The following is a 15,551-nucleotide window of genomic DNA, read 5'->3' as shown; positions in this document are numbered from 1 at the left end:
TGTACTTTATGAAAATATAGCAAGCCAAATCTCACAGTTTGCTAATTACACTAATTTAATTGAATCAATGAATAGAAATGAAACATTTCAAAGGGTCATTGTTAGACTAAAGGGCAGAACTGTTGTAAATGGAGTTGGTATAATGGAACTATATGAACATTTATTTTGGATTCCATAAATATAGTTCAGTATGTTCGAAATAGAGAAGATAGAAATGGAGGAGTCATATAAATGAATCACACGGACTACTGGGCAAGTACAAAAAAGAATTTGAAAGGCTATATAGAAAGTTATCCTTTATCTAAAGAGTACCAGGAAACAAATGTACCAATTATAATTCCCTGTTCCTCTCCTACAATGATATTGGTGCTGGGACACCCACCCTACTCCAATAAAATTCATTGTAAACACAAAGACAAGTTCTACATCTTTCAATAAGCATCCTGTACTCGGTATTATTTTAAGTGGTTCTATTATTCAATTTAGTTTTTATACCCATCCATTGTTCCTCGTCACATCTCTTTTGTAATTTAACCATTCCTGACTTATTCTATATCATACTCTTTTTCTTTTCTCCTCAACCTTGTCCTCACACCCTAATTTCACTGTATTTGAAAACTGATTCACCTTTTTCCAGTTCTGATATCAAAACGATCAATTTGAAACATTAACTGTTTGTCTCTCCATATATGATATCTGAGCTACTGAGCATTTTTTTTAGACCAAGGCAAAAAAGAGAGCATAGGTCATATAGTAAGATTGCTGTCCTGCACATGATTTATATGAAGACTATTTATGAATAATGGAGCATATACAGATCATCTTGTGGGGAATTCTGGAACAGGCAGTTATAACTTTACAGTGCCATTTCATTCAGAAGAGATCATTGATCTGAATCACTTCCAAAAGTTGTAGAATTTTGGAAAACTCTTTCCTCTTTCCCAGAGCCAGAATACAAAAGCACAAACATGGCATTGCATTGTAGATTGTTAAAAAAGTGTGAAGGGATATAATTTCAACGTGGGTAATTAAGAATCAAGGGTCAGCCGTGGAGAATAGGCTTCAGGAGGGTATCCTGTTCCCTTATTCTTAAATGTCAATTGCTTTACAACACTGTAAAAGGAAGATTTTCCTTGATCTCTTTGATCAGAAAGGTGCATTTTGAGTGAAACTACAGTTGAAGGGTAGTTAAGAGTTTTTAACAAGAATTTTAACACTGGGACTGTCCTTGTGTTAACAAATCAAAAGCGTGAAGATCACAAATACTGTAGCATGGGGTAGGTGAAGAAATCAAACTTGTAAATTTTTCCCTGCCTTCAGGCTAACCTCAGAATCCACAAAACAAACACTGAATTTCACAGACATTGTTAGGTGATTTCCATCCCTTTTTGCTGATCATTGCATATGGGCTGGAGAAACTCAGCGGGTGAGGCAGCATCTATGGAGCAAAGGAATAGGTGACATTTCGGTCGAGACACTTCCCCTTCCGCAGTCTGCGGAAGGGTCTCGGCCCGAAACGTCACCTATTCCTTCGCTCCATAGATGCTGCCTCACCCGCTGAGTTTCTCCAGCATTTTTGTCTACCTTTGATTTTTCCAGCATCTGCAGTTCTTTCTTAAACATTGCATATGGACTCGTGGGTCTTGAAAAAATGCCTGCTGCAACTTCTGCTCAATCCTCCAGAATATCCAAATTATTTTATTGTTGCTATCCTAAAATACGCTTCATTTTTTATAACAATCATTGGGTGAAGGCTAATTTTATAGATTGGTTTCACAACTTTGTGCGCTAGAAAACTGAATCTTACTCAGTTCTACATATCACACTCCAGCATCCCAAATTATGAAAAATACAAAATAATCTTAAACTTACTTTACTTTAAATAATTGAAACAAACGTGTTTATAATTTCATTAGTAAAGTTAGAATTTCAGATTAAATTTATATAAATTTTAAATATTACAAGCTAACAAATGAATGTTGGCACAATGTGCTTTCCAGTAACATTTCTTCTATCCATTTTATTTTAAAAGGATAACCAAATCTTCACAATGGATCATCTTAGAGTAAATATACCGAACAGAGAACGTACACTCACATTTATATTTGGCAGGGGACATATTTTTCCAGTCAATTTAAAAGCAAAATCTGAAACTTGATAAATGTCAGGTCTCTTGTCTGGGCATGGTTCAAGCATATAGCCTTTTAAATAAAAAGTGAAAAAGTATAAATGAAATGCATTGTACATTAAACAACAGAAGCAGTCTTGTAAAATAAAATGGATTGCTCGGATTTCTTTAATACCTAAAGTACAATTATCAAATCTGCAACGGTGGACTTGAGACATAACACTGAATGCTCATGAACCCAACTCCAAAATTAATGCAAACTAATTTTTTTTAAAGACTAATAGAAAAAGGTATCAATCTAACAGATTTTTGCAACTATTCTGAGAACTTTGAAAGTGTCATAGATTGATGCGAATATATCATTTAATTTAAATTTGAAACCATATGCAATGACGATTGCACACACTCCAGTTTATAACACTCTACAATGCTTCTTCAAACTTTTAATTAGCAACTCAAGCAAAACAGAGGTTTTGGTTCTCATTATACCTAATTATTTTAGTTTCCTGTAGCTAAGGCAGTTAAGATGCTATTGAATTCACTTGGAATAAAAGGTAGATTCTCTGACTTTACCCAAGACATTGACTACAAATTATTTCCCATCAAATGGAATTTTGAATAGTATCCTGACCTCTCAATACCAAAATGGAATCTATTACCTGATGACATGGATTTTCATTTCTTGATTTATGTCTCCTCTTGCATAACAATAATTTAACTTCATCCTTTTTCTATCTTTACCCTTAGAAAACAGTTTATATCCACGAGTAGTTGCTCTACTCAACAGCCAAAAACCTGTAGCCTCCCTTTGATCTGGTATTTTGTTGGTTCACGTTTGATCAATGGTGTTTTATCATTAATGTTTTATTATTATTAATGTTTAGTGTTTTCTGAGATTTGTAACTGTCACTGTATGTCATGTTGTTATTTGTGGGCGGAGCACCAAGGCAAATTCCTTGTATGTGAATACTTGGCCAATAAACTTACTTACTTAGCAATTGTGAAGGACAGCAAAAACTATGAAGGAACTTTATCTTCTGTGCATTATATATTTCTCAACATTTGATCTGGAATATCCATAGGCATTTTTGGTAAAGCAAGTGCGTGCAAGTACCATTTTAATTTTAAAATACAAACATTTTCCCTTCAAGAATGGATCTCACTCTTAAGTTTAAGTTACCTGACCAACCATTTGCCCCAAAGTCAAAAAGAACATGGGGAATATTAAAATGATATCAAAAGCTTAAAAAATTGTGAATAAATGTTAAAATTTTTTTGGGATTAAATCATTTACAACATTTGCTTTAAAAATTAGGATGTTAAAAGAAATGATAAATTTCTGTACATACGTATTAAACCGTGCAATTTCTGAGAATATTTAGAGGTGTCTGGCACTGTAAAATTCCCATCACAGATTGCAACTTGACTCTCTCCAAAGGGCAGAGTGAAGAAACAAAGTTTGTAGAGCAAGCACCCAAGAGCCTAAAAAGAAACATAGTATTTTTCCAAAAATATCTGATCATGAATTTTAAAACCCAGCATATTCAACACTTGAAGAAAATAACTTCTACATTAAAATGTTTTTGTCAGTTAAATAAAATATTCAATATTCAAAATTATTAAAACTGTCATTTACTTTAGGTAGTGCTTGTCAATGGAAAAACAACAATTTTATATTTATTGCTGCAGCTCATTATTACAATTTGGTTGAATATTCTTCCTTTTGGTAAATCTGATTGCATATTAGATCAAACTTGCCACTGCTCATTAGCAACACTGCTATCAAGATGTACATCTGAACAGCTTAATGCTGTAACAATTTTAAATAGACATTGATCTATTTTGAAATAAGAAAGCTTGCAATGAAGAAAGGATGTGCACTCGTGCAGAACGATTGAAATTACCCTTGGTGTCATCCTACAAGGCACGCAGACATTTGCAAAGGCTCCGCGTGGTAGACTGTACTGGAATATTAGACCACATGAGATCGAGGAAGAGCTAGTTTACTGGATAGAGTGGAACAAAGCAGAGGGTGATAGTGGAAGGTTGTTTCTTAGACTGGAGGCATGTGACTAGTGGGGTGCCTCAGCAATCAGTTCCAGGCCCTTTGCGGTTTGTGGTTTATATCAAAGATTTGGATGAGAATGTACGAGGCATGATTAGTAAATTTGCAGATGACACTGAAGTGGATGATATTGTAAATAGTGAAGATGGTTATCAAAAATTACAGCAGGATCTTGAACGGCTTGGCAGGTGGGCTGAGGAATGACTGATGGAGTTTAATGCACAGAAGTGTGAGGTATTGCAATTGGAAAGTCAAACCAGGGCAGGACCTTCACAGTAAATGGCAAGGCCCTGAGAGTATTATAGAGCAGAGGGATCTAGAAGTACAGGTACAGTTGCCTGAAAGTTGTGCCACAGGTAGATAGGGTGGTCATGGCTTTTGGTACATTGGCCTTCATCGGTCAGGGTATTGAGAATAGAAGTTGGCATTTTATGTTACAGCTGTGCAAGACGTTGTTGAGACTTTGGAGTAATGTGTTCATTTATGGTCACGCTGCTATAGGAAAATGTCTTTAAGATGGAAAGAGTGCAGAGAGGATTTAAGAGGATGTTGCAAGAACCTGAACGCATGAGCTATAGGGAGAAGTTCAGTAGGCTAGGACTTTATTCTTTGGAGTGCAGGAGGCTACCAGGTGATTTTAAAGGTGTACAAGATCACGAGGGGAATGTATAGGGTGAATGCAAAGAGACTTTTACCCAGAGTTGAGATCATGAATCAGAGGTCATAGCTTTGTGAGAGAGAACATATTTATTTAGAACTCGAGGGACAAATTTTTCCACATAGAGGTTGGTGGGTATATGGATCGAGCTGTCAGAGGAGGTAGTTGAGGAAGATAGTATAACCACATTTAAAAGGCATTTGGTACATGGATAGGAAAGGTTTAGAGGGATATAGGCCAAACGTGGGCTGATTGTACTAGCGTAGATGGGGTATCTTGGTCGGCGTGGGCAAGTTGGGCTGAAGAGCCTGTTTCCGTGTTGTATGGCTCTATGACTATGAGGCAAGCTCGAGCATGAGAGAATGAGAAAGAAATTTAAAGATCAGGTTAGTGTCAAAAAAGATGCAATTTTTATTTTTCTCTGCAACAAAATAATGTTTAATGGCAGATAATTTTTGACTTGACACTCGTTTACTATCAGAATACCAGCCAAAAGATGTTCAAAGAAGCAAACTATTCAGTGATAAAGTATCATTCAGTGCCACTGGGGGGCGATGGTGATCTTTATAAACAAAGTGTGATTTTACACAATATTGTAATGTAAGCTCACTTAGGGTCAGAAGTCCCCAATGCCCGAGAGCAGAACCCACATTTTCATTCTCAATGCATAATGAACTCCAAGCTTACACTTTTTTTCTCATCCCTTTTTCAACAACTTTTCTCTCAATGTCAGCAAGACAAAGGAGATAATGATTTAATTCAGAAAGAGAAGTGGTACATTGACGGCTCCATTGTAATCATGTAATCTTTCCATTGACTGGATAGCACTCAACAAAAAGCTTTTCACTGCACTTTGGTACATGTGACAATAAACTAAACTTCTCTTCAGACTCTCCTTCACCAATTATCCTTTAATCTTCCATTTCCTTTCATGATTTCCAAGAACATTGCAACCCAAGAATCAACTCCTGGACTCCAGCACTCAATTCCGACAAACAGCTGACCCTAATATCCCTTGACGCTACCCATGTAAGCAGATGTTGCCTTTCCTTAAACATTGGCCCTAGTTAATTCACATAGAATGTTATCCCATTTGCAGTCGCTAGGGTGTAGGGAGTGAAGTGAACCAAGTTGCCTCATTGCTCACCACATAACTGGCTTAAGCTCAAATAGCTTCCAGTTTCTGTGAAATTTTGAAAGTTTTGCTCACCCATATATCAGCCTTTGTTGTGATCGAGTTCCCACCATAAAGATTAATCATTTCAGGTGCTCTATACGATAATGTTGTGTATCTAAAAAGATAATTACAAGCATTTACTTTTGTGCAATCGTATGCCTTTCATTTTTTTTAATACAACCAGTTTATATTTGCATTCATTGGTGTTTTGCATAAATTATCACAGGTGAAACCAACTATTATAGCAGCAATAAATTGAAAGGTGTTACATATTCTGGACTATTGATTTCAAAACAATATTAAATTCTGGTGCCTTCATTTTTGATTTTTTTTAATATAACGTCAGAATTTAAAGAACAAACTCAGCGGGACAGGCTGAGTTTGGTAAAAAGGAATAGGTGATGTTTCGGGTCGAGACCCTTCTCCAGAGATGTTGCCTGACCCACTGAATTACTGCAGCATTTTGTGTATATCACCTTTGATGACTGGTGCTCGGCTTTCGCCGGCACCAAGGGGATTAACCGACAGCCACTAGATAAGGCGAGAGGTGCAGCTGACGGTCCCCGGCCCGTCGGGGAACGGGTTCCTCGGGAGTTGGAACAGAGTTGAGCTGGAGTTAGTGCTTCTTCTCCACGCTGGCTGTAAGCCTGGGGCCCACACTGCTCCGGGCCGGTATCCCGTCAGTCCAGGGTCAACCGGACATCTCCGGTCGCCCCCGGACAGGGATGGGACATTCGGGAGTGGACGAGGACGGTAGTGAGATTCCGCTCATAAATTTGCCCCCTGGGGAGACCCGGTTCGATCCTGACTACGGACGAAACGCAGGTCTGTATACAGGCAGCAGCTCAGCTGCTGAGAATGATTTTCTCGAGTGACTTATGACCTGGGCATGCGCAGTCGGAATACCGAACTCGCTTATTGCAGCCTTCAAAATTGGTGTAAAATCCAAAAGTTTGAAGGGATTCAATGAAACAGAACTTACCTTTTTATTTCATCCTCTATGGTATTCACACCATGTACTTGAGGATTGAGGATTTTATGAGTTGCACTTCCAAAGTCACACAGAACAAAGTTTCCATCATTGTTTAACAAAATATTTTCAACCTGCAAAGGAAATGCAAGTACAGTTACTGTAATGAAACAACTAACACCAAAAGTAAACACAATTCAAAAATAAATTAGAGAAGTAAACTTATTCCTTAAAAAATTGTCCTTGCAATATAATTGTTTCCAATTTAAATTATCTTATTCTGAGAGGTTGCCAGCAATGGCTGCCTCATCAACAGTCTGTCTGTTCCTTCCTTCTCTGTTGTTTTTTAGTATGTTAAATGTATGTTTTAGTGTTCTTCAGCTTGTTTCATGTGGGGGGAGGGGGGTTGGGATTTTTGAAAAATCTCTTACCTCGACGGAGATGCAATTTTTTTCCGTATTGTATCTCCAATCTAACAGTGGCCTAACATGGAGGAGTTGGCAACGTCTGCTGGAGATCGACTTCGGGTGCTCCAACCACGGGAGCCTGCGGACTTTAACATCGTGGAGCTCGCAGTCCCTGGTTAGAGACCGGCTTCGGGAGTTCCAAGCCGCAGGAACTTCAACCACCCTGACATGGAAGTTTCGATCGCCCCGACGCGGGGGGGGGGCTTCGACTGCCTCGATTGCGGATGGTTCAACTGCCCTGACCGCGGGAGAATAAAGAGGAAGAAGTTTGGACTTTATTGCCTTCCATCACAGCGAGGAATGCGGGGAATCCACTGTGGTGAATGTTTATGTTAGCTTTTATGCAGTTGGGTGTTGTTGCTTTTTTTTTAGTATGGCTGTATGGTGATTCGAGTTTCACTGCACCTTAATTGGTACATGTGACAATAAACTGACCTTTGATAATTGTGGAGGCAATTGGGTTATCAAGCATGCTATACAATGAGAATAGGTGCATGATTAACTGTATCATACATCACTGATCCAGAGCTGCCAAGTTTTGTCAGAGCATTTCAGTATTCTAGTACCTGAAAATCAGTATTTTGCTGAGGAAATCAGTATTTTTACACGGTGCCATTTTGTTGGATTTTATTTTTATTTTTTTTAAATGTGCAGTCATACCCATGTAAGAGTACAAGAATGCATAACTTTGCTACCAATTGACATGTCTTCTACGCACTTTACTTGACAGTGCATTCATTGCCATCTCTTTGTATACTGCTGTTTGAACGGCTGCTTCCTGCTTTTAGCACCAGATGATGATGTAGAAGTCATTTTGGAAGCCACCCTCTCCCTCCCTTGCGCTCTCTCTCCCTCCTTCCTCTCTTTCCCTCCCTCTCCCTCCCACCCTCCCTCTCTCTCCCTTCCCTCTCCCCCTCCGTCCCTCTTTCCCTCCCACCTTCCCTCCCTCTCTCTACCTCCCTCTCTCCTTCCTTCCTTTTTTACCTCCCTCCCACTCCCTCCCCTAACAGTCTGTGACCCATAGCGCTGTGGCCATAGCGCTATGTGTAAAGCCCATAGCGCTATGTGTAAAGGCAATAGCGCTCCAGCTGGGAGTGCTATTTTTAGTACACATAGCGCTGTTCATTCAAATTCCCATGCGTTAAACTGACAGCGCTGTTTAAACCTGGAGCGGGACAGGCAGATCAAAGCTTCCAGATCTTGAAATTTAAAATACTAATTATTTAATCTGCTATAATTTTTAGAGGTACAGTATGACTTTTTATATCTTGCATTATGACTTGCATTTTTTAAGCAGCAACATGAAACAGGAAATCGGGCTGATTTTAAAAAAATCCGTATTTTACAAAGCAAATCCGTACATCGATCGCATTTCCGTACAAAATACGGAAAATCCGTACTACTCTGCTGACCAAAAGCAAAAATACTCGATATCCAAAAAACTAAACTAGTCATCATACATGGATTACTTTCATTCACATAAATAAAACTATTTATAATTATCCTCACTTTCATTCCATATGCATGATACATCGATTCCATAGATTATACAGCTAGAATAAATGCGGAAGGTCAAATTTTGATGAGGGTATTGTGACTGCAATGAGATAGAATGAGTGGTTGAAACCTTGCGAAATGGAGTTTAACATGGGAAAGTGAGAGGGTCATGTACTTCAGTAAGAGGAATCAAAAAGCAGATTACTTAAAGGAAATAACCCTGTGAAGTACAGAGGGATCAGGTTCTTGTGCATGAATGGGCAGCATGGTGGCACAGCGACAGGGTTGCTGCCTTACAGCGCCAACGACACTAGTTCAATCCTGACTACGGATGCTTGTCTGTACGGAGTTCGTACGTTCTCCCCGTGACATGCGTAGGTTTTCTCAGAGATCTCCGGTTTCCACCCACATTCCAAAGACATACAGGTTTGTAGGTTATTTGACTTGGTATAATTGTAAATTGTCCCTTGTGTGTGTAGGATGGCATTAGTATATGGGGATCGCTGGTTGGCGTGGACTTAGTGGGCCAAAGAGCCTGCTTTCACGCTGTATTTCTAAACTAACTTAAATTACAAAATGACCAGGTAAATGCAACAACTAAGATGGCATATACCATATTAGCTTCTATTGCAAAGGTTGAAGTTTAGAAATGCAATTACGATCAGCCATGATCACAATGGATGGCGGTGCTGGCTCAAAGGGCCGAATGGCCTCCTTCTGCACCTATTTTCTATGTTTCTATGATTTTCCAGTGTTGGTGGTGCATACCTGTGCATTAGTCAAGAAAGGATATCAAGCTAACTCCTAGAATGAGAGAACAGTCCTATCAAGTGGGGCCTGTATTCTTTAGAGTTCAGTAGAATGAGGGGGAGATGTTGAGATGGTTTCACTAATGGAATAATCTAGAAAAAAGAGGACAAACATACACAGTAAATGGCTGGTCATTTAAAACAAAAGGTGCATAGAGAATTATTTTTCAGCCAAGTGATTAAAGCTCTGGAATTATATGTCCCAGAGAGCTGTGGAAGCCAACTCATTCAAAAGATGTAAACTAGGGGTAGATAATTTTGTTTTACATTTTGGGATTCTAGGCTACAGGAAATAAGGTACAGCAAAAAAGTTGATGATTGGGGTAGAATGGCAAGGCTAGTTGGAGGGGCTGACTGACCTATTCCCACTTTATTTTCTTGTGCTCTAAATAGGCTTTCAGATAGTTAGGAGACACAGGGTCGAAGGCGATTTGCCAAACTGGATTCAAAATGACCTTATTGATAGGGGGCAGAGGGCAGTGTTGGAGAGTTGTTTGCAATCCTTAATCAGTCACAGGTCTATAAGCTATAGTACAATCTGAGAAAAATCAACTTTGTATATAACATGTGATCTTTCACAATTAAAATTATTCCTACAAACCAATTCTTACCTTCAGATCCCTGTGTATGATTGGGGTTTTGCACTGATGCAGCCTTGCTACCGCTTCACAGGTATCACAGAAAATTCGCAGAATTTCTGTTTCAGTAAAACCTTTTTGCAGCCTCTTATTCATTTGGTTCACAACCTGACCCGCTGTCAAATAAATTTTAAGTTTGCCTTAATACTATCAAGCTTATAGGTTTGAGACATACCTGGAATTTCAAAAGATCTTTAGACAAGCATGACAAAACATATCTATACAAAACGCTACACTGATGTAAATTATACCACAATGCTTACGTAAATTTTTTTGTGAACCTCTTGTTAATTCTGAGATGAATTGATACTAAAATCATGGCATCAACTGGAAAGGATTTAACATTGATATATTTCAAGAATATTTCAAGAATTCAACAAAAAAAGGTAGATAAATTAAAAATATTAAAACTCGGGGCAGTATCAAGGCTGTCATTGTTGACCATATATTTATATATAGTCAACAATACTATTATATATATATAATAATAATATCAGGGACGTCAACAGACTGTGGAACCAATATTGATAAATATTGATACATTGATAAATTGTCATGCAACAAAATCTGGATTTTCAATTTAGTAACTAGCTACAGAAATCAAAATTAAGATCAGAAGATGTGACATTGTCAGAATCAAATGGCCCATTACAAAAATTGTAAAATATTTATGCCTGAGAAAGACTCCATGTTAAATTTCAGGGCCAGCAACATTTTTCTAGTTGTAATTATGGCTTAGCACAGTAGTTATGCCTCACTCAAAGTGCCTCACCCACAATCATTTTTTTTTTTAAAGAGAGAATAATGAGCAAAAAGTTGAACAAAAAGTGTGTATTTATTCAATGATTTTAATAAGATTCCCATCTGCAAGGATTTCAACAACACTTCCTGTGGAGAAAATGGGTATTAGACAACAGACTCTGGTTTCCACATTTAACTGAATAAATTCTGGCTTTAGGGAAACAATGGCAAATAATATCACTATTATTACGGAGACATTTTACAAGAATGATCCCAGGAATGAGTGGGTTAACTTATGATGAGCGTTTGACAGCACTGGGCCTGTACCTGCTGGAGTTTAGAAGAATGAGGGGACACATCATTGAAACATACAGGCTTGAATAGAGAGGATGTTTCCACGAGTGGGAGAGTCTAGGACTAGTCACAGCCTCAGAATTAAAGGACTTTAGGAAGGAGATGAGAAGGAATTTCTTAGGTCAGAGGTGGTGAATCTGTGGAATTCTTTGCCACAGAAGGCTGTGGAGTCCAGGTCAATGGATATTTTTAAATCAGGGATAGATAGATTCTTGATTGGTACAGGTGTCAGGGGTTATGGGTTATGGGGACACCTGACACCTCCCTTTTGCAAAACCAAACCATTCGAAATTGCTGCAAATAGATCAAGAAAATTAATGGAATCAAAAAAAAGTTATCCTTTTATGAGAATCTGTAAAAATTAAAAAAAACTTCCAAGGGAGAAAGAAAGGGTAAAGGAGACATCAAAACAGAAGGTGTAGGGTTCTGTGCAAACAGAAATAGTTCAAACAAAATATTCTTCAAAGTTGAGCTGAGGAAGTGTTAATATGACAGCCTGCTGTCTCACCAGCGGGAGCACACCGGCGACCATCCCTTTGGCTGCTCCGACTGCGACAAGACCTTCAAGAGGGCGCAATACCTGAAGATGCACCGGCGAGTGCATACGGGCGAGAGGCCCTATGGCTGCTCCACCTGCGGCATGAACTTTCCCCGGTTGTCGGGGCTACAACGACACCGGCGGGTACACAGCAGTGAGCGGCCCTTCACCTGCTCCGACTGCGGCAAAGGCTACAAGTCGCCCATGCACCTGAAGGTGCACAGGCGCCTACACACCGGGGAGCGGCCCTACACCTGCAGCGACTGCAGCAAGAGCTTTACCAGCTCCAGCAGCCTGGTGCGGCACCAGCGCACCCACACCGAATAGGCACTGTTTGTGTAGACACAAAATGCTGGAAGGAATGGGTAATGTTTCGGGTCGAGACCGTCTTCAGTCTCGACCTGAAACGTCACCCATTCCTTCTCTTCAGGGATGCTGCCTGTCCCGCCCGCTGAGTTGCTCCAGCACTTTGTGCACTTTTTTGTAAACCAGCATGAGCAGTTCCTTGTTTTTAAACCATTCTGGTAAACCATCTCTGCACCTTCCCCAAAGCGTCCACATCAGTCCTGTAATGGACTGACCAGAACTATATGGGACGACAGATGGCACAATGGGCTAAGTGTTCGGCTGGCAACCGGAAGGTAGCCGGTTCGAATCCCGCTTGGAGTGCATACTGTCGTTGTGTCCTTGGGCAAGACACTTCACCCACCTTTGCATGTGTGTGAATGTGTGTGAATGTGTGTGAGTGATTGGTGGTGGTCGGAGGGGCCGTAGGCGCAGATTGGCAGCCTCGCTTCCGTCAGTCTGCCCCAGGGCAGCTGTGGCTACAGAAGTAGCTTACCACCACCGAGTGTGACTGAGGAGTGAATGAATAATGCGATGTAAAGCGCCTTGAGTATTAGAAAGGCGCTATATAAATTCCATCCATTATTATTATTATTAATATGCCCAACAAAAGACAGAATGCTAAACCACATTCTTACGTTGTACTTCACTGCAATAGATAATGGAAATCAGAGTAGTCGAGGAATAGAGGATTAAAGGAATGCACTGCCAGAAGCTTGGAATCATGCTTGTAGATTGAATTGTTTTAGGTAATACCAAGTAAACTACATTTAAGCTCCCCCACTGGCAAAATGCATTCCAAATGCAAAAGGTACAAAATAAATAAATCGCTGTTTCACCTGGAAAGTGTACGGGAATGCATAATGAGAAGCAATAAAAGATCCAGTGCCCAGTTACACAGAAAAGTGGCAGGATTAGACTATGTATTAGCAAAGAAACAAACCAGATATTTTGGAGTCATATCTTCCTTGAGAATGATAAAGAGGTAGGAAGGGAAGAGTTGTGAGTATGCGGAATTCTCTGCCTCAGAGGGCGGTGGAGGCCAGTTCTCTAGATACTTTCAAGAGAGAGCTAGATAGGGCTCTTAAAGATAGCGGAGTCAGGGGATATGGGGAGAAGGCAGGAACGGGGTACCGATTGGGGATGATCAGCCAATGATCACATTGAATGGCGGTGCTGGCTCGAAGGGCCGAATGGCCTACTCCTGCACCCATTGTCTATTGTCTAAAAGCTGTTGGTGTATATTAGAAAACAGTAACCAAGTCCATATGATAAGGACAGCTGCCTTATGGATTCATTGAATTTAGTTGAAGAAGCTTCACAACACTGGCAATATGAATGTACTCTCATGTAAGTTTTAAATTACAATGTTTTTGAGTTTGAGTGCAGATATTTTTTTAAGTGTGTGAACTTGGCCAATGTTTGCACGACTGAAGCAGGTAACAAAAAAACAAAATACTACTAGTTCAGTCAATGCTATGTCTCAATGTAGATCATTTGGCTTTGCATGATCAGTTTATAAAACAAAAGCAATGTAATTAATGGCAAAAAAAACAGAACACAAATGTATCATAAAATCTTTCAAAAGGAAAACATACATAAACAGACAACTTAAAATATGGTACACTTACCTCGGCAATATTCCATTAGAATCAGCACTTCCCAGACATTATCACTGACTGACGCAATTCCACAATCCAAATAACCTACAATATTTTTATGGCCCGATAGCTCTTTCTAAAAAGGAAAAAGCAGAAGAGCCAATTACGAAATAAATCATAGGAATTGTTTGTCTATGCTATATATTTCTAATCTAATTAAAAACACGGTGCGGTGAATGACACCACAATGTCGTTGATTAATATTTCCCACCTACAACAGAGATCACTGATCGGACCTAGGGTCAAAAGTTGGCTTCTTTTAAAATGTCTCAAGTTACAAAATCAGAGTTTGGGCCAGATAAGCAATTTTACTCAAAGACTGATGAGTAATATATCATGCAACTTCCATGGGTAATGCGGGTGGTCTTACATAGAGAATCCAGTTAGAGACAACTGATACATGGGGTACTTGGAATTTACATACCCAGGATATCCACATTCAACTCTATCACACAGGCACTGCAGAATTTATGGATTTAAAATTTACCATATCCAACGAGACATAGTAAGTAATCACCTAGACGTTCACACTACTCATAGCGTCTTTCAACATGTTGCCCCATCATATCATATCTATCATATCATATTAGATTAGATTCAGATTAGATCCCTTATTTGTCATTCAGACCTTTCGGTCTGAACGAAATGTCGTTGCCTGCAGCCATACATATAATAATAAACAACAAAACACACAATAAACACAAATTAACATCCACCACAGTGAGTTCACCAGGCACCTCCTCACTGTGATGGAGACAAAAGTCTTAAAGTTACTGTCTTTTCCCTCCTCATTCTCCCTCTGCGCTGAGGTGATATGTTGTTACCCCACCGGGCGATGGTAGTCAGTACCTCGGCTCAACCGAGCTCCGCGAACGGGCTGGTTCAAGCTTCGCGGCCCGGGGTGGTCGAAGCTGCCGCCCTCCAGTCCAGCGGACGCAGCTGTTGCCGCGGGGAGCTCCGGAAAACAGGCACCAACCTGTGACCTGCGAGCTCCCGACGATGTCGTCCACTGGCCCGCGGCCGAGCCCCGGATTCAAGTCGCCGCCGCCTCAGCCACCGGAGCACCGTCTCAGCCCCGAGTCAGGCCGGCCTCACCGGAGCGCCGTCTCAGCCCCGAGCCGGGCCGCCCTCACCGGAGCGCCATCGCAGCCCCGAGTCAGGCCGCTGCCACTAGAACGCCGGAACGCCGCCGAACTCGAAGACGGCCAGCCTCGCGTTGTAAGTCCTGGCTGGCTCTGCTTCCGGAGCCTCGAGGTCGGTCGCAGTTGGAGGCCGCCAGCTCCGCCATTCGGCCTCAGCGCAGACGGAGGCAGAAAAGGGGGGATACAACAGAAAGAGTCGCATTCCCCCGAAGGGAGAGACCCTTATATCTATATATCTAGTATATCTATCTATCTTCTATATACTATTAAAACTCTCGTGCCATCCGACCGGCTGCCATCCGGCTGCCTGTCTGCCTTTTGATTCGTTGACTTTCTGCCTTTTGGTTTGTTGACGGCTGCT

The 15,551-nt window shown here is 40.4% G+C and overlaps 1 protein-coding gene across 2 annotated transcripts in view; it reads right to left on the bottom strand.

The window, feature by feature from the left end:
- The window catches only part of bmp2k (BMP2 inducible kinase), a 73,507-nt gene that overhangs the window by 34,135 nt on the left and 23,821 nt on the right, over nucleotides 1-15,551 (bottom strand). For both annotated transcript variants that reach the window (XM_033023921.1, XM_033023930.1), the window contains exons 3-8: nucleotides 14,019-14,124; nucleotides 10,383-10,525; nucleotides 7,011-7,132; nucleotides 6,062-6,143; nucleotides 3,478-3,610; nucleotides 2,098-2,201 (exon numbers count right to left, since the gene is read on the bottom strand). In XM_033023921.1, the coding sequence (XP_032879812.1) occupies nucleotides 2,098-2,201; nucleotides 3,478-3,610; nucleotides 6,062-6,143; nucleotides 7,011-7,132; nucleotides 10,383-10,525; nucleotides 14,019-14,124 (690 nt within the window). The remainder of the gene's footprint in view (nucleotides 1-2,097; nucleotides 2,202-3,477; nucleotides 3,611-6,061; nucleotides 6,144-7,010; nucleotides 7,133-10,382; nucleotides 10,526-14,018; nucleotides 14,125-15,551) is intronic.

The sequence above is a fragment of the Amblyraja radiata genome, chromosome 1, assembly GCF_010909765.2.
Source record: "Amblyraja radiata isolate CabotCenter1 chromosome 1, sAmbRad1.1.pri, whole genome shotgun sequence".
Lineage (NCBI taxonomy): Eukaryota > Metazoa > Chordata > Chondrichthyes > Rajiformes > Rajidae > Amblyraja > Amblyraja radiata.
The sequence above is the reverse complement of the archived record's forward strand: the minus strand, read 5'-3'. Positions and strand labels throughout refer to the sequence as shown.